The sequence below is a fragment of the Lichenostomus cassidix genome, chromosome 1, assembly GCF_008360975.1.
Source record: "Lichenostomus cassidix isolate B80296 chromosome 1, HeHo_3.0, whole genome shotgun sequence".
Taxonomy (NCBI): Eukaryota; Metazoa; Chordata; class Aves; order Passeriformes; family Meliphagidae; genus Lichenostomus; species Lichenostomus cassidix.
The window spans coordinates 51,504,315-51,528,788 of NC_139479.1; the positions used below are offsets into that span (position 1 = coordinate 51,504,315).

A 24,474-nucleotide genomic window follows, 5' to 3' on the forward strand; every position below is an offset into this window, starting at 1 on the left:
GTTCCATGGATTATCATGCTGCCAGGCTCCCAGCAATTTTTCTGAAAACATTTCTTTATAAATCCAGTGCTATATTTAATGGCTCTGTGTTGATTCTTAGACACCCTGTGTCATCTCAAATAGTGCTAAATGCTTGGTTTTGTGCAAGTGGATTAAGCATCGCTTGATTTGAATGCCAGCTTCTGTCAGAATAATATAAATTTGGGAAAGTGAAGAAGTTTGACAATATTTTTAAAGTAATATTTATGTTAATTTCAATTAAATAAAAATAAACTAATAGTCTTAAGAATTAATAACTTCTCAGTCCATAAAAAATTATTTCAGGCAAACTTCTAGGATGATCTCCGTATTCCTCTATTAACTTATCAATGTAGGAGAAATTTGGGCTTGAAATTTTAGTTGCCTGTATAATGACAATATGTTGAATACAGCCAGTAGAAACAAGATGAGCTGTTATTTTTTTCTTAATTTTGTTATCAAGATCATACAGTAAAGCTAACCTTTTAACTTTTTTATAGCAGCTTTTCTGGTGGTGACTGTGGCTTGTCAGCTGATACTTTACCTGAATAAAGACATGACACTTCAATGCAGTGTGCAGTGTGCAGGTAGAATCCAAAGGATTTTTTTTTGCATTTTAGATAGTTCTAAAATTGTCCAAAAGTCCTGTCAATAAGGGATTTTTTTTTTTTTTTGTGTGGGTAAATGACATGTGAACATTTCTAAGCAGTGAAAATGATAATCGCTCAACACTGTTATGTGTGGTGGTCATTTCCAAATGCATTTTATTATCACTAAAGTGTAGTAAATACCAGTAAATATCAGTAAAGTATCAGTAAATGCTTTGAAGCTGTCAGGAGGTGTTGTTTAAATACAAGGTTGTGACAACATAATTCTATAACACTGCTTCTTTATCCAGCATGCAGGCAACTTACCTGACTTTTTATTCAATGTCTCATGATATACTGAGCATGTGGTTTTCATTACTAAATATTTTGGGTTAAATTTATTTAGTGGAAGAGTGGATTTTCACTAATTAAATCAGTTCATGTGGTCATAAAATTATTGGGGAATTATAATGATGCATAGAAAATACAAACCTTGCCCGGCCTAAATTAATTCTGTGTTGCAAAATATTTAGAACAATGGTTTTATAAAAGCAGTATACTTTTGTTGCTTATTCTATGCATTTTATATGACATGCTTTTGAGAATATATGTTTCATACATGTCCCCTCTAGAATGTATAGACTCTGTCCATGTGAAAACACATATTTATGGATAAATTAGATTGTATTAACTGTCAAGTCAACTAGAAGCTCTGGTCATATAAATAAGAGGATATCTTTTCTTGACCTTTGAAATGGCACCATACTTTAATGAGTAGTACAGTTACATTTGCATTCAAAAATGTCTTCAGTTTTGAGAAGACATGTATTGCTTGTTGCTTATGTTTTTACAAGGTCATATGATCTATAGTTATTATCTGGCATTTTTATGTCTTCTTCTCTCTTACTGACTGTCAGATTATTGCTGTGGGTTGACCCTGGCTGGATGCCAGGTGCCTACTAAAGCCACTCTACCCTCTCCTCCACAACTGGACAGGGGAGAGAAAACACTGTGAAAGGCTCATGAATTGGGACAAGGTTTGCTGCTAGCTTTTTGTGTTCCATAAATCATGCCTCCAGAGGTCATGCAAATGTAAATTATTGAAAGTAGTGAGGGTGAAGATTAATCACTTCTATCAACCATTGTTAACAACAGGTAGTTTTAAAAGCAAAAACCATTATTGCTGTTGACATCATTGAAATCTGTCACTCAAGTAAAGAAGGAAGGAAAAAGGGAGTGTAGGATTTAATTCTGTGGGATTTGGTTATGAGGATGGAATAGAAACAAGAGATCTCTGAAGTCGGATTTTAGAGCATGGGGGTTTATTGTGAAAGAGCATGGGTGTGAGAAGCCTGCTAGGGCCGCAAGACGCAGCTCAAAGCAGGTCAGAGAAGCAAGAGAGAGAGAGAGCCAAAAGAGATGTAAAAGTAAGAGCAAGAGCAAAAGCAAGAGCAAGAGAGCGATTTGCTGTTTACAATAAAATAAATCATCCTCTGTGTTGAAAATTCTAATTCTCGTTAACCAATCTAGAACAAGCTACAAAGCCTGCAACATTTACATACAACCTATAAGAATCATCTCATTACCATACAGGGTTATATTTTAAGCTCTAAAAACCGCTTTTTGAACTCTCTGCCAAGCGAGCAGGGTCTGCTTTGACCCTTGGACCTGCCTGCAGGCAGAAGGCATTGTTCCATCAAGAAGCAGGATTACCTTCAATGGCTATACCATTGTTTTCTAGTTGTTCAGTAACTCAGAGCTTGTTTTCAGCATCTTTTGCCAGGTCATCATAAAGGCAATTATATTATAAGGCTTTCCTATTTCATCTTCTCCAACAGGGAGGACTAAGTGCTGGGTTAGACTGACCCTCCATAATGTTAAGTCACCATTTTTTGTAGTGCAATGCCATTTTCTGCATTCTTCCTTCTCCCTTAGATTGATTCAGCGTAATAGACAAGCACAAAATAAGAAACAGCTTCTTTTCCCATTCTAGTTGAGTCATCAATATTTCAGAAATTATGTATGTCCTAAAAGACTTCTTTATATTAGATATTTGTAACATTTAAACTTGAAATATACTATCTGGAAAAAATGCTTAACTACAGTCCTTCTCTGATGTTTTCTTACCCATCTTTTTTGTCTACTTCTAAGACTGGAGATCATGTTTGAATCAGAAGAACATTATTTATCGGGAAAAAACACTTCTTTTATGTTCCATTTCTTTATACTTATTCACATATAAGAATTTAATGAAAATTACATCAATTTTGCTAGACTACAGGTAACTGCAGTTAACAGGTAACTGCAGTCAAAAATAGAAAGCCAGTAATTTTCAAATATGGGCTATTAGTTGTTGTTGGCTGAATAATGTTTGTGTTCCATTTGTTAGCATCTGTTGTCCTTTTACCTAATCTCCTATTTATCACTTTCAGAAGAAAAAAAATAATTTGTTTCAGATGAGCTTCAAATAAAGACATATGCCTTAAAACTTAAGGAGACCAGCCAATACAAACATTTTGTCAAAGGCCAACCTTCTTGTTGCTTCTAGTGTTGGAGTATTTTTAAATTTTTTTCTTTTTTTTAATGCAGCTGGGTTTTTTAAAGCTTTTATTTCACTTCCTTTTGAATGGAATTTGACCTTTTAAATGCAGTTTGATGTCTTCTTATTTCTTATGTAGTCTTTTAACACTATTGCAAAATATACATGGCTCTCAGAATTATGAAAATATTTTCCTCAAGGAGTAGAGAAGAAAAAGTACAAGGTACTCTATGAGACATTGATCTTCCCTAACTTTATCTAGAAACTTAATACTTACTTTAAGAATGACTTTATCTTAAAATGAAGATATTTTATCTTCCTTTTCTGGAGAGTGAGCCTAGCATGATGAAGTAAAAAGTAGATCTGTTCATCAGTAGAATTGTGTAGTAAGCTTGCATCTTAGGTTTTGCCCTCCTTATTTCCACCTCTCTGTAAAATACATAGATTGATAAAATTCTTGTGAAAAGACATCACTGGAGGCAGAAGCTGGTTTGGGAAAGTTTAAAAAAATTGCTGTTTTCCTAAACTGGATAGCATTTGAAACATTAATACATCAGGGTGATAAGTAAATTGCACAAATTAGTACCAGTTTCAAAGACAGATGTGGTAGTACTGCTAGTACAACAAAAGTTGTTGTGACCCAAAAAATTGTGGGCATATTTACAAATTAAGTTAAAATTTAAACAGTGTCATAAAAGATAACAAGGTTCCACTTATGGAAAATAATACTGAAGATTATAATAAATGGGTTCGTTAAACCATAAGCTTTGGGGAAGAGTTAATGTGAAAGTGATTTCAATACCACAGTTTAATTACTTGCCACAGATGCTACCAATGAATATTCCAATTCCATTATCTAGTTTATTCGACAGGAAGGAGAGAATGTCAGTTTCTTCATTTCTATATCAAATGTACAGCCTCAGAGAGGCTGTGTGTGGAAGTGGTTGATTGTTTCTCTAATATATTCTTTAGGGTAATGTAATGATAGGTTAAGGAAAATAGACTTCAACTTTTTATGGTTTGGGTTTTGTGCCCTGATGTGGGGAAGGAATGGGGAGGATTTGGTTATAACTAAAGCATAGAAAGCCAGTTTAAAATTTCTTCTGAATGTGAAATTATTTTGAATGTGTTGTGGAAAAGAAATTACAAATCAATTAAATACTGAACACATTTCTTCTGCCCGTGAATATGATCACCAAAAATGCAAGCTTAGTAGATGTCAGAATTCAGATTTCAGATAGAAAAGACAATTAGATTTCTTTTTCCAAAATCCCAGTGTGAGACTATTCACTATTACTGGTACATGACTGATCTCTCTGCAGTATTTTATCACCTGCATGCATACACAGGTCACAGATTGCAGTCAGACTAATGAAAGTGTGTGGTGTCTAAGCAGTAAATCCTACTGTAGATTATTTATAACAGAAATGATTAGCCATGTGTTTCAAGGAAGAGCTGGTCTAGAGTTTCTTAAAGATCCTTAAGTCTGCTTCATCTTATTGCTGAGGAGAAAATAATCTTTCTCTGAGAATACAGAAAACTGGGGGATTTAGTATAGTCTTTCTTCCTGAGTTGGTTGAGCAGCTGGCTTGACTAACAAATCATGAATAATTTAGTCCATAAGCAACACAAATATTGAATTTCATATACTGACTATTTGTCTTACTACAGAAAAATGCCTGGAAGTCTCTGAGCTAAAAAAATTTTACTGAAATCATTAATTAAACATGAATAATAAAAAAGGACTTTAAATCAGATGCAGAATGTTCAATGAGCTGAAAGAAGATGGTAGAAAACAAAATGAGACATTCTAAATTTGAGGTATTTGAGGTATTAATTGCAGATATTTTTCACTGTTTTATTTCTAAAACAAAATATTGAAAATGTTGTTTTAAGAGCAAGCAAAACCTCAAAATGAAAAATTAGAAATAAGCTTTTTAAAAAAAATTCCATGTCAGGCTCCTGGTTACAAGTCAAGTGAGTAAAGCAGATGATTATGTTGGATTTTGCTCAATACATTCAATTCCTAGCAAAACAAATCTTTTAGTAATATTGCTAAAGTTCATATGGATAAAATGTGATTTAGAAATTGAGCTGAAACTTCAGCAACATACAGGATCAGTTTGAGACCTTATGTTCTCTGTGTTTAGGAGGCCCCAAAAAAGTTACCAACTTTTGTAGTTTTTTTCATTGTTTAAAACCTAAAGGGGAGACTGAGGGAATGTTTAAGTCTTTTCATTTACTTTGGATAAAATCCAGTTGCAAATCAGGATCTGCATAAACAGTGACACTATTGATAATACCTCAGAGTGCAAAAATTGGCAGAAAATTATTTAATGGCTGCAGTATGTTTTACTTTCAAAATATAGTAATTTAAAAGAAAGAGTAAAGTGATAAGTATATGTGCAGTAAATTCATAATTATATGATTTTTGATGTTGTACCTTCTATTATGCAAAATTAAGGGGTTTTTTTGTGTACAAAGCTGTCTCAATTTTTAAATGAATACACGATTTCTAATGTCCTTTTATGAGCACAGTTCAAAATTTTAATCCAAATTTTAAAAGTTTTTTAAATTTATCCTTAATCTCTGAGTATATATAACATTGCAATAACGTGTTTTAAATCAATAGTCCCAAATACTTTCTCATACAAACAGTGCAAACATGCTGTTCTCATTTCTTGTTCTCTTAAGATTTTTTTCATGAATACTTAATTAATGTGTATAAAAAAAAAATTTGTTGTATATTTTTCTTTATTTGAAAATATTACTGATGACTGAAATATTTTGCTGATTTTACTTGAAAATAGTTAATAATATCACTACTGGAAACCACTTAAATTTCTAGTGCAAGCATGTAAATTAATACCTTGCATTGTCAAGAAAGCCATAAGGCTCTCTTACTAAAATCTGTTATTTTCAAAAATAAGTGTTAAGCAGGATATTTCCTTACTTTTAAAACTGCAAAAATTAAAGTGATACTGAAAGAAGCAAACCATACTTTAGTTCTATTTCCCAGTACCTTTCTGTGATTATTTTCATAATTATCTCTCACTTTTTCCTTGAACAAAGGAAGAAATTCAATTTAGAACTAGCCCATAGTATTGGAAAATTTTGGATTCTGGTATAATTTTATCCACTTTTACAAGCATGTAAGCACTTTAACACAAAAAGTGCATAGTTTGGATGCAATATTCAGTATGGATGTTTAAGATTGTAAAAGCTGGTATTCGGGTTTAACCCTAGCCAGCAACTCAGCTTCACATAGCTGCTTGCTCATTCCCCACCCCTGGTGGGATGGGGGAGAGAATCAGAAGAGTAAAAGTGAGGAAACTCATGGATTTAGGCAAAGACAGCTTAATAGGTGGAGCAAAAACCATGTGCATAAGCAGTGCAAGAAACTGAACACCAAGCAGGTGTTCAGCCATCTCCAGGGCTCCATCATGTGTAACAGTGATTTGGAAGGACAGACACCATCACACCCAATGTCCCACCATTCTTCCTTCTTCCCCCAGCTTTTTATGCTGAGCATGGAACACCATATGATCTGGAATATCCCTTTGGTCGACTGGAGTCAGCTGTGCCAGCTGTGTCCCCTCCTATTTTTTCGTGTGTCCCCAGAGTCCTCACTGGTGGGGTGGGAGAGGCAGAAAAGGCCTTGACTCAGTGTAAGCCCTGCTCAGCAACAGCTAAAACGTCCCTGTGTTACCAATTTGTGCTGTGTTTCAGCACAAATTCAAATCACAGCCCCTTACCATCTATGAAGAAATAGAACTATCCCAGCCAAGACCAGCAAACTGGTCAAAAAATGGGCTGCAAATTTTCAACTGAAATAGGAGATACAAGGAAACCTTGTTCCAGTGTCTCACAATGAAATAAACAAAAAAATTACATTACTTAACTCACTATTATGTTTATGCCGTAAATTCAAAGGTTTTTAACTTTGAAGTTTAGATACATTAAACAATAGTCTTTATACCAAGAGAGCTGTTATCCAGCAGAAGTAGTTCAGAGCTTATTCCTTTTGTAAAAAAGAAGTATCACTTCTGAGGGGAGTATTTTCCTTTCATGTTTGCAGTGAAACATAAATAGCCTAACTGATATTTCTTAAAACTGGTATATTTATATATAGTTTTAAACAGAATAGCAATTAATTAGGTTGAAATCTGCAGTTATGATAGTATTACAGGCATTTCCTGCAGTTGTCTTATAGACAGAAAGTACAAAGTATCAAACAATTTATTCTTTTCACTACATTAAGCAACTGAAATACTTACATTCATATGACAATATTGTGATGTAGGAATAATGACCCCTACCAGCTTTAGAAAGATAAAAATTTCTACTAATTGGAGCTTTGTCCTTAGAAATACAGTGTTTCCTAACATCTAGAGCAGCATAAGCATGGTAAGACTTCGAAACTATACTCAGAACTATTTTTATAGAAAGTTTCAAAGCAGTATTTTTATTCTTTCCAGAAACTCATATAAACCCTTTTTTTGCCTTTCATTTTAATCTGTACAAAGAACAATCATGACCTTACATTTCAGAAGTCTCTATTTTTTCCCAGTAGCTGCATTACTGTGATCATCAACAATAACCAGCCATGACAAATCTGTACATGGAAGAATATTCAGAAAAGGACAATGATGGCTAATCAAATATCTCTCTTGGAAAACATTCAAAATGCAAACTTTAGGTTATTAATTCTTCAGATTTTTGTTTCATATGGTAATGTGATTCTCTGACTCAGGGTTGTCAAGTGACTTCAGATATATTTTGGATCAAGGAATTGAGACCTGTGGGTTTTGAAATGTGCCATGAAAATCCACATTTCATTCATTCACATTTCATTTAGAGGACTTTTAACTTTTTGTTCTTCTGTTACAATTATTAATACTATTAAGATAATTCTAATCCTCTGTTCCGCATGACATTGGCATGTAAGTTTCTAAGGGCACAGAACTCTTTAGGGTTTTTCATAGGGAGAATGCATCTAGATACTGGGATAATTTTTAGAGAACTGTGAGTTGCTCTCTGTGTGTGAAAGAATTAATGTGTTCGGGTATGAAATTCAATACTAACCAGTGTATAGAATAATTATATGTTGTTAAGGACTATTCAAGATTCTAAATCATAATAAACAGATGTGGGCAGACAGAGACCACATAATATATAATTTGGAAGGATGCTGTCCCTCTTTTGGAAGCAACTAGCTCTAGGATTACAGATTAAAGCTTTTGCATGTGCTTAGTGTTTAGCTTTGGCATGCAGGGAGTACTTTCTCACTTTGTTCACTTTTATAGCCCTGATAGCTGTCCTGGAGGAAATACCAGTGTTTTTTTTTTTTCTAGTGCTAGGAATCCAATGGTGTTTCATCATCTCCCCTTTTGGATAATTACTGTGTCTGAGGCACACACCAAGGTGGAATCTGAGGTTAGTTCATCCTAACTGAATGAATATTGTCACACCTTGCACTTTTCACAAGGCAGAAAGCTCTGTCTAAATAATCAGGGGGTGTTCTGTGCCTCTTCAGAAGTATGAGGTCACTATAAAAGCTTTGGTGAGCCAGCTCTTTGCCTCTTCCATTGCCTTGTATTCTCTTCCAAGAGTGGAGCAAAGGGAAGGAGTAGCCATTTTATTCCCAGGCAGGGGGTATCCTCTTTTCCCCTAGTAGTGACTGATCATCATCCTAGATGACACATGTTCAACAGAGTAGAAAGGAACCAGTTCCATCTCCCAGATGATCAGTTATGCAGAATATGTGAGATTTTGCTTAATATAATTCAAATCAAGTATTCAAATCCCCACAACCATAGCTGCAAATCACTGGGATAACAAAGGAGCTGGGGGACATATGTCAGGGAGCAGCAAACACAGAGCTGCTCTGCGAGGAAGGAAAGTGGGGAGTTGAGGGTCCCAGCAAGGCAGGCAGCAATGGATGCAGTTCCATGGTGCACCCACTGTCAGTCACTGAACTGATACCAAACTACTCCTTTTTTGCTCATTAGACTCGACTTTCCTTTTGGCAGTGCTTGAGCACTTTACACTCCAGATCTCGAACTGAATATGCTTCATTGAGTTGAAACACTCGTGCTCTCTGCAGCATGGTGCTGAAAGTCATGTGGAAGTACATCTAAGGAAGGAGCTTTTGGGGGTTTTAACTGGGAAAAATGAGAAACATGATGACCCAAAGTTCCAAAAATTTCTCAGGATACTGCTAGTCTGAGAAGTTCTAGCAAAGGTAAAGTTAACTATGCTGGTGTAGCACTGATATTGTAGCCTTTTGAGACGCTACAGCTCTGTGAATTTCCACATGTTACAAAGCACAGCAATATTAATATAATATTTGATACAACTCTCTCTTAATGAAGTATGTCATAGACATGGAAGAGCAAGCTGAACATAATATGGTTTCCAGGGAAACGTCCTTATTAACTGAATTTCCTGATCAAGTGCATCCTGATTTAATAAAAATATATTGATTGTTTTGACATAATCAGGAAAGATAACTATGGTGTAGAAAAACTTTGAAGCAGATTATTGAAATTTAGACAACATGAAACAGCTTTGTATGACTTCTGCTTTGTAAATAGTACTTCCAATTTCAATTTTTTCCCCCTTATTCACATGTTTTAGCCTTTAGAAGATTCAGAAATAGAGTGTTTATCACAAGTTAGCCCATGTTCTAAAAAAAGTTAATATGAAGAAGGAATGAATATTTTTTTTTAGGGAATAAACAAATGTTTCTGTCTGCTTTAATTTTTTTTTCCTTTTTTTCCCTTTTCTATTCATTTTAAAGGTGAATTTCTAACCTGAAATAAAAGGAGATTTAGCTTTCTTTTGTAGCTGGTGAATTAAGTCTCAGAATTTTAGGACAGAACATTGTTCACATATTATTGCTTCTTTATTTGAAACACCTGGAAGCTCAGTTGAAAAATTTCATAGCTAAATATTTGCTTTAAGAGCCTAAGCACCTCTGAATAAAGGAGTAGCAGTCTAAAAAGGAGTCGCCAATATTACTGTTGGACTTTGGTCCTTACTGATATAATAAGCTTGCCATAAAAACCTTTGTCATCAATTTCATTAATTCCATTAAGCATTAGAAAGTCTTATATAATTTAATATTACCTCAAATTTGTGCAGAGAAAACTAATAATTTGATTTCTTAGCTGTCTTGTGCCTGTGTTCTGTTTAGCTAATGTTGACAGAGTATTCTGTTTTGTTCAGTAGTCCTAAATGTATGTTAAATCATTTTGCAAAAGAAAGCATCATCCTGCCTGAAATTTGGACATGATTTGTCTTCAGATCTTTGATTTTCTAGTCTACTGAGCAGTGTGCTGAACACTGTAAAGGAAAAAAAATTACAAAAAGAATATTTGAAAAATCTTAACATAATGAGATAAAAAATAACCTAGTCTTATGAAATATGCCTAGCACCACTACTTAAAAGCATACTTTAATATTCTTTTTAGTGACACTGATTGAATAATAAAAATACACAGAAACCTTTATCGCAGAATCATAGAATCATAGTATCATAGAATGATTTGGATTGTAAGAAACCTTGAAGATCATCTCGTTCCAGCCTGCCTGCCATAGGCAAGTACACCTTCCACTAGATCAGGTGGCTCAAAGCCCCATTCATCCTGGCCTTGAACTCCTCCAGGGGTGGGGCCTCCACAATTTCCCTGGACAACCTGTTCCAGTGCCTCACACAGTAAAAAATTTTCTCCTAATATCTAATTTAAACCTACCCTCTTTCACTTTGAAACAATTCCACCTAGTCCTGTCGCTACATGCTCTTGTGAATAATCTTGTCCCATCATTCCTGTAAATTCCCTTGAGGTATTGGAAGGCTGCAATTAGGTCACTCCAGAGCCTTCTCTTTTCCAGGCTGAACAATCCCAATTCTCTCAGCCGTTCTTCGTAGGAAAGCTGCTCCATCCTTTTGATCATCTTGGTGTCCCTCCTCTGGACTCACTCCAACAGGCCCATGTCCTGCCTGTGCTGGGGACCCCAGAGCTGGATGCAGCACTGCAGGTGGGTCTCACCAGAGCAGAGGGGCAGAATCCCCTGCCTGGCCCTGCTGCCCACACTGCTCTGGATGCAGCCCAGGACACAACTGACTCTCTGGGCTGTGAGTGCTCATTGCTGGGTCATGTCCAGCCTCTCACCCACCAGCAACCCCAAGTCCTTCTCGGCAGGGCTGCTGTTGATCTGTTCATCCCCCAGCCTGTGCTGATTACCAGGGCTTTAGCACATATTGCCTTTATTTCAACCATAAACTCATTTCATGACTGATGCCTAAAATCAGAAGCAGGACAACAACTGTCTAGATGTGCAAGCTGTTAATATTTTAGATGTCACAGAAAATGGGTTATCTGCAAAAGGCTGACAGATTGACATAGGACATTCAAGCATTCTTCTGCAGCCATTGAAGTCCAGATGAAATAGCTGAGAGTTCTTAAAAGGAATCTAGCTTCCTGTCTTTAGGCAACTGTGAAACAATTTGCATATGTTTGCATATATATGTCTGTGGGAAGATACATACTCAGACTCCAAGAATGAAATCTCCTGCTTCTTGGCCTTCAGCTACTTCTCTGAAAATTATTTGGTCTCCCAGATAGATGTTCTATGATATCTAGAAATTTACCACACTGTACAGATATGCTGTTATATGCAACTAAATCCTGCTCTTATTTGGATGCCTTGGGTTACCTGAAATATCTGCATGGGTCTGGCAGATATGGCACAAAATCTGCATGAGCATTCACTCTTCTGCCCTGACATCAGTGAGATCACAGAGTCAAAGAATCATTCAGGTAGGAGTAGACCTTAGGAGTTCTATAGCCCAACTCCTGCTCAGAGCTACGTCAGCTGTGGGGTTAACTCAGACTGCATAATTCACAGGGATCTTGAAAACTTACATGGTGATTTACAACATCTCAAAAGCTGTTAGATATGTACAGAGAGGCAAGTGAATCAAACACTTAACATTTACAACTTGCAGTCTTTCTACTTTGGATACATAATAGAATATTCTTTTGCTTGTATGCACTGAGCCCTGTTGGTTTTGGGATGGGGAATTGTTTTGGTTTGGTTTTAAAAATAAGGCATCTTCCTGCAAAGAGATGCCTTCTGGGTCCTTTCAGTGTTATGCTGGAAACTATTAAAAGTACGTCAGACTACAAGAGAACATTTAGTTTTCTTCAATGCCTTCAGTAAAAGGTTAGCAAGATTGTAGTCTTAAGGGCTGGTGAAACAGTGGCCTTAAAATCCTTTAAAAATCAATTAACTATTTCATTTTTTTGTCTGTGTTGCAAGAGGAAATAGCCCTGCAAAACCTGCAAAACCGTGTATTCTAGAATGAAGAATACTTGTGACATCCATTTGTGTTTGTCTTTCATTGCATGGTATTTTTTTTTCTAAGAATTTCTAGCATTTTTTAATCTCTTAATGTCATTCACAGATATTGGCTGACCTGGAAAACCATGCGCTTTTTAAGGATGACTTAGAATGCCAGAAGCTTATTCTGGAAGCCATGAAATATCATCTTTTACCAGAAAGAAGAACTCTCATGCAAAGTCCAAGAACTAAGCCTAGAAAATCTACAGTTGGAACACTTTATGCTGTTGGAGGAATGGATAACAACAAAGGTATTAGAAGATATTTGTTGCTGTATGAGTTATACTTTATATTATCTGAAATAACTTTCTATTCCAAGACTGGGGGGTAGGGGAGGGTGTCTAAATCAGGCAAGAAATGCTGCCAAGACTTTTGGTCTAAAATCTACTGATATTTGAGGAAAAGCATAATACAGTTAGAGAAAAGAAACTGTGTTTTGACTTCATTCTTTGTTCAAAATTATTATAATTTAAAGGAAGAAATTTAACAAAAAAACTGGAAGGATAGTAATATACCTTAGTTATAGATTCCTAGAAATTATTTTTCCTCTTTAAGTAAGTAAAATACGTCTCTCATTTTTTTTAGCCAATGAAAAGAGGCAGTTTGATATGCAGTGTATTCCATCCTTAAGCAATTGTCTAAAATATTATAGATGATTCATGGTTCTTCCAATGCAGAAATTTGTAAGTCTTCTTGAGAAAAATGATAACTAGCTTCAACTAGATTGCTAGTTTGTCAACAGATAAGGGAAGGTGACATTCCCCGTGTTTTTCTGTGAAGAGAAGTAGGAAGAACTGGAAGTTTTATTAAAGCATTCTGCTGTTATTTGTTGGGAAAAAGAATTATGTTTATGTGCTTTCATTTCTGGTAAGTCTAATCCACTGATTTCTTGAATGGAATGAAACAACATATTTGAACTAAAAGCTAGCTATATTATAAGCTTATATACTCAAAAAGGCTTTTTTCTTTTTGTGATATTCACGAGCATTTAAATTTTTGTGTCCATATTTATACTGAAGACTCTGCCTTCAGAAACTCTAGTTCTAATAAAATGAATAAACTGTAAGTATAAAAACTATATGAACTATATAAACTGTGCTTTAAAACACAGAGCATAAAATTGGATCTTCAGTATTTCACAACTCTGTGTCTAGGTGTTGTTATCGCAGTTGCTTCACTAAATAGCTGTGGCAATATTGTTTGCAAAATGACTTGGCATGTTTTTCCCATAAAATTACACCAGTGAGAAGAATGTATGACATCTGTGCCTGTGTGACAAATAAATGGTTGGCACCAGGAGATGTATGACAAGCAGGTCAAGGCAGGTTCATGGTAATGGCATGGAGCTGGGCCAGGGGATGCTTAGGTTGGATATCAGGAGAGGTTCTTCACCCAGAAGGTGTTTGGGGACTGGAACAGTCTTCCCAGAGAAGTGGTCACAGCACAAAATCTGTCTGAGTTCAAGAAGTATTTGAACAATGCTCTTGGACACACATTGTGACTCTTAGGGATGTCCTGTGCAGGGCCAGGAGCTGGATTTGATGATTCTTGTGGGTCTCTTCCAACTCAACATATTCTCCACGTGACACTGTGATTCTGCCCTTCTACCCCACTTTCCTAAGGCCCCACATGGAGTATTGCATCCATCTCTGTTGTCCCATAATGACCTGGAGCTTCTGGAGCTGGTCCAGAGATGAGCCGCGAAGTTGGTCAGAGGGCTGGAGCACCTCTCTTACGAAGGCAGACTGAGTAAGCTGGGGCTGTTCAGCACAGAGAAGAAAAAGGCTCCAGGAAGACCTTATATTAAGCCACCTTCCACACCTAAAGTAGACTACAAGAGAGCTGGAGACAGTTTTTACAAGGGCATGTAGTCATAGGACAGGGAGCAATGACCTTAAAATGAAATCATAGATTTAGATTGGATGTTAGGGACTTCGTTCCTGGGGGTGGTGATGAGACACAGACACATATTGCCCAGAGGAGTTGTCCCGTGCCTGGAAGTGTTCAGTGCCAGGCTGTATAAGCCTTTGAACAATGTGGTCTAGTGGATGATGTCCCATCCCACGTCACAGGAGCTGGAACCAGATGATCTTTTGGGTTATCAAAACTTGTAGCAACGTGGGGTTTTAGGATTCCATGTGCTCCTTTGTCCCTCTGCTTTGTATCCCATTGGTTCATTTTGAAATATGCTCTGCTGTACCCAAAATCTATTGGTGGGTTCCCTATGCGTGTCTTCCCTTCAGACTCCCTGGGACTGGCTCTGGGGGAGACAGTCCCTCCCCTTCCTTTCCCTTTATAAGGCAGAGCCTGGATCACCTCGTGGTCTTTCCATCTCTGGGCTGGCAGCCCTTATCCCATTCCTGCCTTTCCTCCCCCCTTTCTCCTCCCCTGCAACCCCCTTTTTCCCGTTACCCCAAATAAACCAATCTGCCAGAACAAAGATGGAGTCCAGTTCCTTCCTTGGTATCACGATATTCCTGCTGAATTGATGTGGTTTGAAGACTGCCGCCATGCTGCAGAACCTCGGGGGCCGCTCGCCCTGGATCTGGTGGGATTTACACGAACCATAGACCTGGTCCGGGGAGGAGCCGGCCTGTGCCACCCTCCCGGATCGTGATACAACAAAAACTGATCAATGTTTCTGTGACAATAAGAAATTTTTGATGAAAGAACCAATACATATTTTTTAAGTGGCTGCAAATTATTTTGGTCCTTTTAACACCTATAAACAATTGTGTAGCTAACTGTTAGGTATGGATGTGCACAGAACAGTCTTTGGATGATAAAATACAAATTTCCTCTTACTTAGGACAAATTACAATAAACACAAGCATTCAGGTAGGAAATGACAATAAACCAAATTTGGGTGCAGCTGTATTTGTTCTCATTTACTGTTAATATCTGTTCCTCAATAAAAACACAGAAAAATTTAGGAAGACAGCATGAAGCATAGCACCATTACAACATCAACAAGCAGCCTATTTTGTAGATTCAGGTCAGGCAGAAGCAGTTCATTTCTATAGCAGCAGGAGAAAACACAGAGCAACAGAGCTTCAGCTCTCTGTTGATGTAATCTCTGACTGAAAACTACCAGGACTTTTATACATTTACAGCAGATAAAAACTGCTTTGAGAAGGGGTCTGGTATAGCAGAGGAGCATCTGCCTAGTAGGAGCCTCTGTTACAGCTGATGCAATATGTATTCCCAGTGACCCAGGCTCCACAGCTGTGCAGTATCAGCTTGCATCTGTTCAGCTCATCCCTCTTGTGATCCTGCTGTGTTCTTGACTAGCTTTATGCCCTGTGCATCTTGTTTCCACACATCCGTTCAGGAGACCTGAGTGCTGTTTGCTTGCTTTGAGAGTCACTGAGTTCATAAAGCAAGCCTGAATATTTGGGCTGGGAGATGATGCTGATACTGTATTATCTCTCCTCAACAATTAATAATTTATTTTTCCCCCCACAACTTTCTTCACTGAAAGGCTGATATGGATGGTTGCAATTCATAATGATGTATTTTTAATGCTTCCTGATGTTTGCTACCAAATGTGAAACTGTTGCAAGTAAGAATTGGATGAGCTAAACAAATTAGTAGTTTATTAACTAGCACATAAAATAGTGGCTAAATGCAAATATTATGAAAACATTTGAAGGTTATATGGCTCATCACATAAAAAGTAGCCTAGCATGCTAAGTTTGTTTTGAAATATCTTTCCATAAAAATGAAGTGATAATTAAACTTCAGCAAACAGCAACTGGAGTTTTGCCTGATGTGAAAAATTAATGCAGCATAGTACTGAATGGATGGAGAGAAAGGTAACGAATTTAGATTTGTAAATTTGTAATTTTAATTTCCTAGATGAACTAAAAAAATTAAATCTGTTTCCACACACCTTTGCTTATTTATTAATTTAATTTTAAAGGGGTATCTAAGAAACACATTTTCTCTATATGTTTGCATTAATGGAATGAGATGCATTAATAGATTGGGGGTATGTGTTTCTGACCATATTCCATTCACTTTATCCATTAATATTGTCACACTGACTACTCTAATTTGGGTTAGCAGGATTTAATAATCTAATAGTATAAGAAAGTCCAGATATAAAGGATGATGATAGACTGAAATAGATGAGTAATTTCAAGAAGTGGACATACAATAATCTTTAGGAATGATTAAGCACTGACTTCCTGCAGCCATCCAGGAATCCCAAATGGAGAGCAGAAGCCAAGTGTTAGAGCCTAATGTATATGGTCTATGTTAGATGGTGCTACAGAAAATTACGAGCAGGAAGATATGCAGCAAGAGGAGATTGGTATCAATAATTGAGCAGGGTATATTGATATATATATTCAGTTAGAATGCTGATTTATTTCTTGTGAGGTGTCCTAGCCTGTGTCACAGTGTAACAGTCAGAATAACTAGGGACAAGGAGAGCCTGCAGAAGAAGGAAAAAAAAATGTGTTAGAGTAAGCATGATCCAAATCGATTGGCATATATTACTTTTGGAATAGTGCTAGACTAGTTCATCAAAGTCCTAGATTAGTTATTTGTTTACTGAATCCCAGGTTTTAGGTAAATACAAGGGAAAAAGAAATGAAAAGTTGCACGAGCAAGAAATTCTTCCATAAAAATGTGACTAGTCATTAATAAAGAGATAGAATAGTCAACTTACTGAAACACTGATATTAAATACATGCTTTTCATTAACCTTGTGACTAGATATAAAACCTGCTGCAAAAATTGCCCTGATGGTAAACAGGTGAGGTCCATCTTTAGTCTATATCAAGCAATATTAAAAGTCCTTTCATTATTGTATAAATACTTTTTAGAAAGATCTTTTCTATTGCCACAGATATATTAAAATATGAATGTTTTGAAATATGAAATTCTTCCATATTCCATGTTGCATATTTTTCCTTTCCTTTAATGTATTTTTAATCATTGCAACAATCCTTTTTGCTTCACAAATATGTTTATAAAATGTGGTTTACTACTTACATATACATATTATTATTTCACAGGAATGTCATCTAGCATAGCTACATGAAGTAACTCTTGTTCCAATAAATTTTGTAGATGTCCTTTTTTTTTCTGGGCTTTTAAGTTTTGGTTTGGGGTTTTTTTTGGGTTTTTTTTTTGTTTGGTTTTTTTTTGTTTTGCTTTTTTTAAATTTTGTTTTTAGCAAGACATTTCTCACAGCAGGTTTTACTTAAACTTTATTTTAATTTTATATTTTTCATTCCCATATGGACATATTTTTAAAATACTGAATGAAATAGTGAATGAAATATTAAAAGCCTATTGTTAATACTGTAAAGAAAGGCAAAAAATAAGGAAAGATCATGGTTTTCCTCTTGGGTAATTCTTCAAACTTCTTGAGATATATGTTTGAGATGTCTGTGACTCAAATCTGCCTCCTTCCTCTTCAGTTTAGTGGGAATTTGTTTAAAAAAAACCCAAAAAATTCCATCAAGATTATTATATAGTATTTTGCAAATTGTAGAAATTGCTACAAACCACTTTGTCTTCACATACATAAAACATTTGACAGCATTCATTATCTATCCATTTGATGCACAAAACTATCTTGAGTAAACATCTTATCTTCATCTTAACTGCATTTTTATTCAAAATATACAATGTACAATAACTGAATTTAATTTTTTAGAATGTGAATGGTTATAGCCCTGGTCTGACTGCAGGAGCAGCCCCAATAAACCAGGAATATAAACAAACATGCTGTTGTTACACATGGCATAAATAGATGTTCACAAAATAACTGAGAAGTGAGAAACTGATGGTCCTTCTTGCAATCTTACTCTTTTTAGTGATAACATCACATATATCTCATTACCACTCCTCTGGATGAGTTTCCTCTGCCTTTGGAGCTAATTTGCTTTCACCCGTGTTTTCCACGAAGACATTTGTTATCTTAAAGAATCATGTATTCATAGCCTTAAAATACCTCAGGAGGACAATAAGCCAAAATAAACTGCGCTTCTGACATTCCAAGCAGCTGTCTGTATACCACTTTTTATTTAGATACCTGCAGTTTTTCTCTGAAATTGTCTGCTCTATTTAAGTAGAAGTTCTATCTCAGCCAAAAATCTTCAGTGTTTTCAAGTATCAGAAGTGTGTAATTTTACTGAGATAGATGTGAAGGAGCAGCTAAGAGTACTGGGGTTGTTTAGGCTGCAGAAAAGGAGGCTCTGGAGAGACGTTATCACTCTGTACAACTACTTGAAGGGAGGTTGTAGCAAGGTGGTAGTCAGTGTCTTTTCCCAAGAAACAAGAAATATGAGAGAAAATGACTGCAAATTGCACAAGAGGAGGCTTTGACTGGATATCAGGATATTTTTTTCCATTGAAAGAGTTGTCAAGCATTAGAACAGGCTGCCCAGGGAAGTGTTTGAGTCTCAATCCCTGGAGGTATTTTAAAGATATGTAGATGCAACACAGAGGGATACAGTTTAGTGGCGGACTCAGCGGTGCTGGGTTAAGGGTTGGACTCAATCATAAATATCTTTTCCAACCAGAATGATTCTATGATTTTGTGTTTACTTAGTTCCATGTACTATATTTCACTATTCTTTCTTATACTTTCTGGAATTTTTTTTTTTTAGATTGGCACATTTAAGAGGTTTTTTTTTTAAAAAAAAACAAAAATGCATGTTGGCATAATCCAATGCTTTCCCACACATTCTCTCGCTAGAAATTGGAAACAATTGGAGCATAATTTACCTTAATTCTAAAATGCACTAATAAACAAGTAACATTCCATTAGATTTATGTCAACACTATACCAATGACCAACTCTGTTTCCCTTTTTCATGCTTTCTGGAAGACTCAACAGGAAAATAATAATGGAATATATAAACAGGGCAACAACACAGAGAAGTATCTCTCATCAGAGTAATCAAGATAGCATAGTAATGAGGTTGTCATCATGGTGGGTTTTCTTGAGAAAATTAGAATACCACAATAAGAGGCAGGCAGGCTATGCAGAATGAATAACTAAATTTTTCAGTGTCTGTATGGCAAATATGCTTTGAAACTTATTTTTCCTTTTAGGTTCCTCAAGCAGAAAAGACTTAAGTTAGCTGGGAAGAAAAAAGAAAAAAGAAATCCACTACTTTTTAAAACAGAAAACCAGACAACGGATTTTGGGAGAAATAGTTTATCTATTGCAGAAATTCATACTTTTTAAGATAGCCTATGAGTTCATGATTGAATATATGTTTGATAAACTACAAAGAGTCTGATTTTTCGTTTGATTCACACAATAATAAACTAAAACCAAAATTAACTGCTTCAAGAAATATATATATGTTATATTTGGCTAGCTACAAAGCATTCTGGAGAGCGAAATCATAATTAATGAAATAACAGGAAGTAACCTCATGAAGTTCAACATGGGGAAGTGCAAAGTCCTGCACCTCGAGAGGAGCAAGCCCTGGAACCAGTATAATCTGAGGGCCACCCAGCTGTAAATCAACTTGGCAGAAAAGTGCCTGGGGTCATTTTGCCCCAAACATTTGCCTAACAATTGTTCAGGTATTTGGAAATAGCAAAATTGCACATGCAGATGTAGATCTGGAAACAGATCTACAGGAAACAGGAAGCTGTACAGAGCAGCCACCCTCTCCATCCACTGTCTGCTCCACAGCAGACATTGCATGGGAATTCTAAAGCATCTGCTGCTATCAAAGAGGAGGAAATGAGGGGGTTATTTTTCCCTGTTTTCATTTTCTTTTCATTTCTCTTGAAGACATTGGGAAAGACTTGCCTCTCACTGCAGAGGTGAGAGATGTTCCCAGTGGATTTTCCCCATGACAGGTGGCTGCATGAGAGGTCACTTTACATACCTCCCTATGAAGACAATGTAGTGCATTTCTTGGAGGACTGGGGCTACAATAAGAATAAGGAAGCAGTCTTTTCCTGAGCAGCTATTGGGAAAAAGATGGGCAAAATACCACTATTTGAGGTTTAAATGTCCCTCTTATCCCTTCCCTTTTCAATCATCAAATTGCTTACATCTTCCTCACTCTGGTTAGATCTCACTGCAAAGGCTGGTCAGTCCTTTAACAGCATCTCATACAGGTGATGAAAGGACTGAAGCATATCTCCTGTGAAGAAAGGCTGAGAGATTTGGGAATCTTCAGCCCAGAGAAGAGATGACCTCCAGAGGTCCCTTCCAACCTCAACTGTTCTGTGATTCTGCAACATGTTAATGTAATTGTAGAGTAAAAGTAGAGCTTGGCTAATTACTTCACCAGAGGAATATGAAATACACTGGGTAGTCACTAATGAGATAATTAAATGTATAAATCAAACTAAAATTCTCTTCTTGTCCAGTTCTTAAAAGTATTAACATGATTACTTCCTTCTTTTCACTCCTATGATTTTCAATATGTTCCAAAACATTCAGTCTCATGGGCTAATTAGCAGTTAAAGTACTCTGATTTAGCAGTGCATATCAGAATAGAAAAAAAAAGCTCCATATTTTGACACCATCTGGTAGTTTTTCAGTACTTATTTTATATCACTAAATTTCTGGCTTTCTTTTTTTTCAGTTTACTTATCTTCTAAAACTGCTGATTCATTTACAGTTTGAAATAAAAAGGTCCTGAAGTGATCTGTTCTGAAGCCTCCGTGGCTTCAAATGTAAGAGAAAAGCCAAAGTCATCACACACAAGATATATTTTATCATCCCACAAACTCCATACCTTTTCAATCTCTTGCCCTGGAATCCACACCTGTTGGTACAAACTGTGGGGTTATAAGACAGCACAAGAGGCTGCTGCATCATGGGGGTGTTGGGGGACTATTATCCCAAGAAAAACCTTCTATTCCTCCTCATTACTTCTCTGCAACTTCCTCTGTTGTCTGATATTTCCAGTGTAGATATCTTATCACTTATTAAATAGCACATTAAACAAAAAAAAACAAAACAAAACAAAACAAAAAAAACCAAAAAAACCACTTAGTATGTGATCTAGAGAAGACACATGCCTGGCAGATGGATAATGTAGAGAAATTCTGTACTATCAGAAACCTTATTTTCTATGCACTAGCCAGTTCCTGTTCCCTGATCCCTCAAGTTTCATTAATGGTTGTTCACTGCTGGTACTGACTTTAGAGTAAGCCACCACATATTCTGAATCTTGTTCTGGAAACAGTTCACTGCTGGAACCCCCCTCAATCGCCAGTGTGGATAAGACTTAAGAAATGGTGACACTTCTCAGTGCAGTCCTCCAGCTCTATCTTGCACCTTCAGCCATCTCAAAAGCTCCTTGCCAAATTCTAGAAAATGCTCCCAAAGTCTCTATTTTCAAGCACAAGAGCATCCAAGTAGTCTTCAGTAGAGGTTTCACCTTACTTTTAACATTCTAAACAGGAAAACCAAATAAACAGAATTATCTTTTTGAACTAGAGATGGCAGTATATAGAATCCAATAGTCATTGCCTGGGTCCTACCCATGGAATAGCACCCTTTGCAGCAGGTTTACCTTAGAGGGAAGTAATTGCAGCAAAACAGAATCTCCCAGGAACTCAGCTAAGGACTAAGCAGTGTGGATGAGCATCTGTACAGCTATAATGAAAAATAATGGAGGGCTGGAGGTAATGGAAAATTGGTGCTGTTGCAGCACCAAACTGCTCAGTTCACATTGTTTAAACCAAATCATGATCAGAGTAACTTATTGATTTAATTATGGTACGTAATGAACCACCAATCAGATGAACCATGATGTGTTTAGAATGAATATCAATCATGCAGTAGATAGACTGGGATGCTGGACTCTTACAAAATATGAATTTACATCTTTAAATTTCTCAACATCCTTCTTGAGCAAATCCCTCAAAGTTTTAGTCACAGACACACATGTACACACAAACATAGACACACTGTGCCTGTCACTATCACCTGCTCCCCATTGGTGGGAGCTCCACTGCATGCACACCCCTCCTGCAAAATATGTGGTTTCCCTGGTATTTGCTTCTGTCCACATGTAGAACTTTTCCTTTTATTGTTAACACATTATTTGCACAAGTTTCAGTGGGAACAGAACTGCTTTTAAAGAAGAGGCACATATTTTGTTGCTGAACTAAGGTAGACAAGTATACTGCATGATATAAATCATTAAAAAAAGGAAATTTCTTAAGTTTTAGACTACATAAAAATATAAAATAAACCATGATTTTTTTATGTAATAGAACATAACACTATATTATAAAATAAAATGCACAACAAAGACATTGCCTAAAATCACTGTTGAAAATCTGTCATTTCTGATACCCTTGAAAATATAAAGATTAGTGGAAAAAACTTGTATTGGTTTCAGAGATCTCTGCTCATATAGAATAACTGAATATTACCAAAGGTTTTCTGATTTTCTTTTTTTTATATCACTATATGGAAAATCCTTCTGACATTTTAATACATTTTTTCACATAAAGAAAAAGTCACATTCTTTTTGTGTACATGTTACAGATTTTTGGAACGCTTAAAGGAATTTCTAGCAGTCAGTACAGAGAATGAACTGCTACACTATAACACCATTTTCTGTGGAGCTATTTCTTTACCAAAATATTCTCCTTGGTATCTGCATCAGTAACCTCCTTAGGTCACATTCGTTCCACTTGAGTCACCATCTTTTCAGTTCAAAATGTAATGTTGCAGATCACTAGATCAAGGTCATCATTTTGCGCCTACTCACAGCAACATCTCTAAATCTTGAACAAAATGATCAGAGTACATGTCAGTAACAGCTTTAATAATAGCAAAATCAGCAGAAAGTCTTACAGGGAAAAAAATGTAGAAATTTTCTGATGATAAATGTAGAACTCCTACCCTTCCTCATGGGCTTTAATGCTGAATCATTCTACCAACAAGGAGAAAAAAAAGGTACTTTTATGTGGAAATGTCTACATTGAATACAAGGACTGTTCAGCAAGGGAGAGATGTCCAGGATTTTCATCTGCTTCTGAAGCAATTTTCACTTTGTTTATCTGAAAGGTCCTGGATTTATACCTAGCTAAAATAAATACATTGCATTCATAGTTTCAGACAATCTTCATTACTTCATGTAGCCTACATCAGCTTGTTCAAAGATACTTAAAAATATCTTTGCAAAACAGGTTTCTCAGTATTTCTGAGTTTGACTTAAAATGTTGGGTTGCAAATAATATTGCTATCCAATTATTCTTTTTCATTCAATGACCTTGCTATATTATTAATATTCAGTAATCAACTATGCAAAAATTATGAGAATGGCAATCAGGTTTCTACAAAAATCTTAATTTGCAAGTCATTAGCAAGGAAATGAAATAAGCTTAATTTTAGAAAAAGACAAAGTTTTGTAGATGATAACTAGAGGATAACTTGAAAGATTTCACCAAAACAATTTCACAAATTCATACGCATAAAAATGACAGCTAAAACAAAGAAATAGAAATTTTTATTGTGCAATGGTGTACTGCTTTGTCGATAAAGGTGAAATTGTGAGATCTAGTACTTTACTGTTTCGTAAGAAACATGGGGTGGTAGGATCGTATTCATCCCTGCTGCATACACAGAGGAGTTCTCAGCAGTTGTCAGTTGGATGTTAATACAAAATTACCTTGATCATCTATGGCATTTCATTCCTGAAGTTTTCTTTCTCTGTAGGTTTCTCATTACTTCATAGACCTTGATTAATCAGGGTTTATAATGCCCATATGCACAATACACAAAACTAATTTTATCCAATGCCCAGCTGGATCCTAAGTAGAATTTAAGCTGGCGGGGGGGGGAAGAGTTGAAATGTATCCAGAACATCAAGAAACATCCTTATGTTCTTACTGGAAATTATTTGTGCTGCCAGAGTCATGGTAGTTTTTTAATTTACTACACTCTTTTCTTTATCATACAAATAGCTA

At 36.1% G+C, this 24,474-nt stretch overlaps 1 protein-coding gene across 1 annotated transcript in view; it reads left to right on the plus strand.

The window, feature by feature from the left end:
- Nucleotides 1-24,474, plus strand: part of KLHL1 (kelch like family member 1) — a 192,374-nt gene that overhangs the window by 131,495 nt on the left and 36,405 nt on the right. The window contains exon 6 of the mRNA XM_085058588.1: nucleotides 12,617-12,803. Coding sequence (XP_084914714.1) covers nucleotides 12,617-12,803 — 187 coding nt within the window. The remainder of the gene's footprint in view (nucleotides 1-12,616; nucleotides 12,804-24,474) is intronic.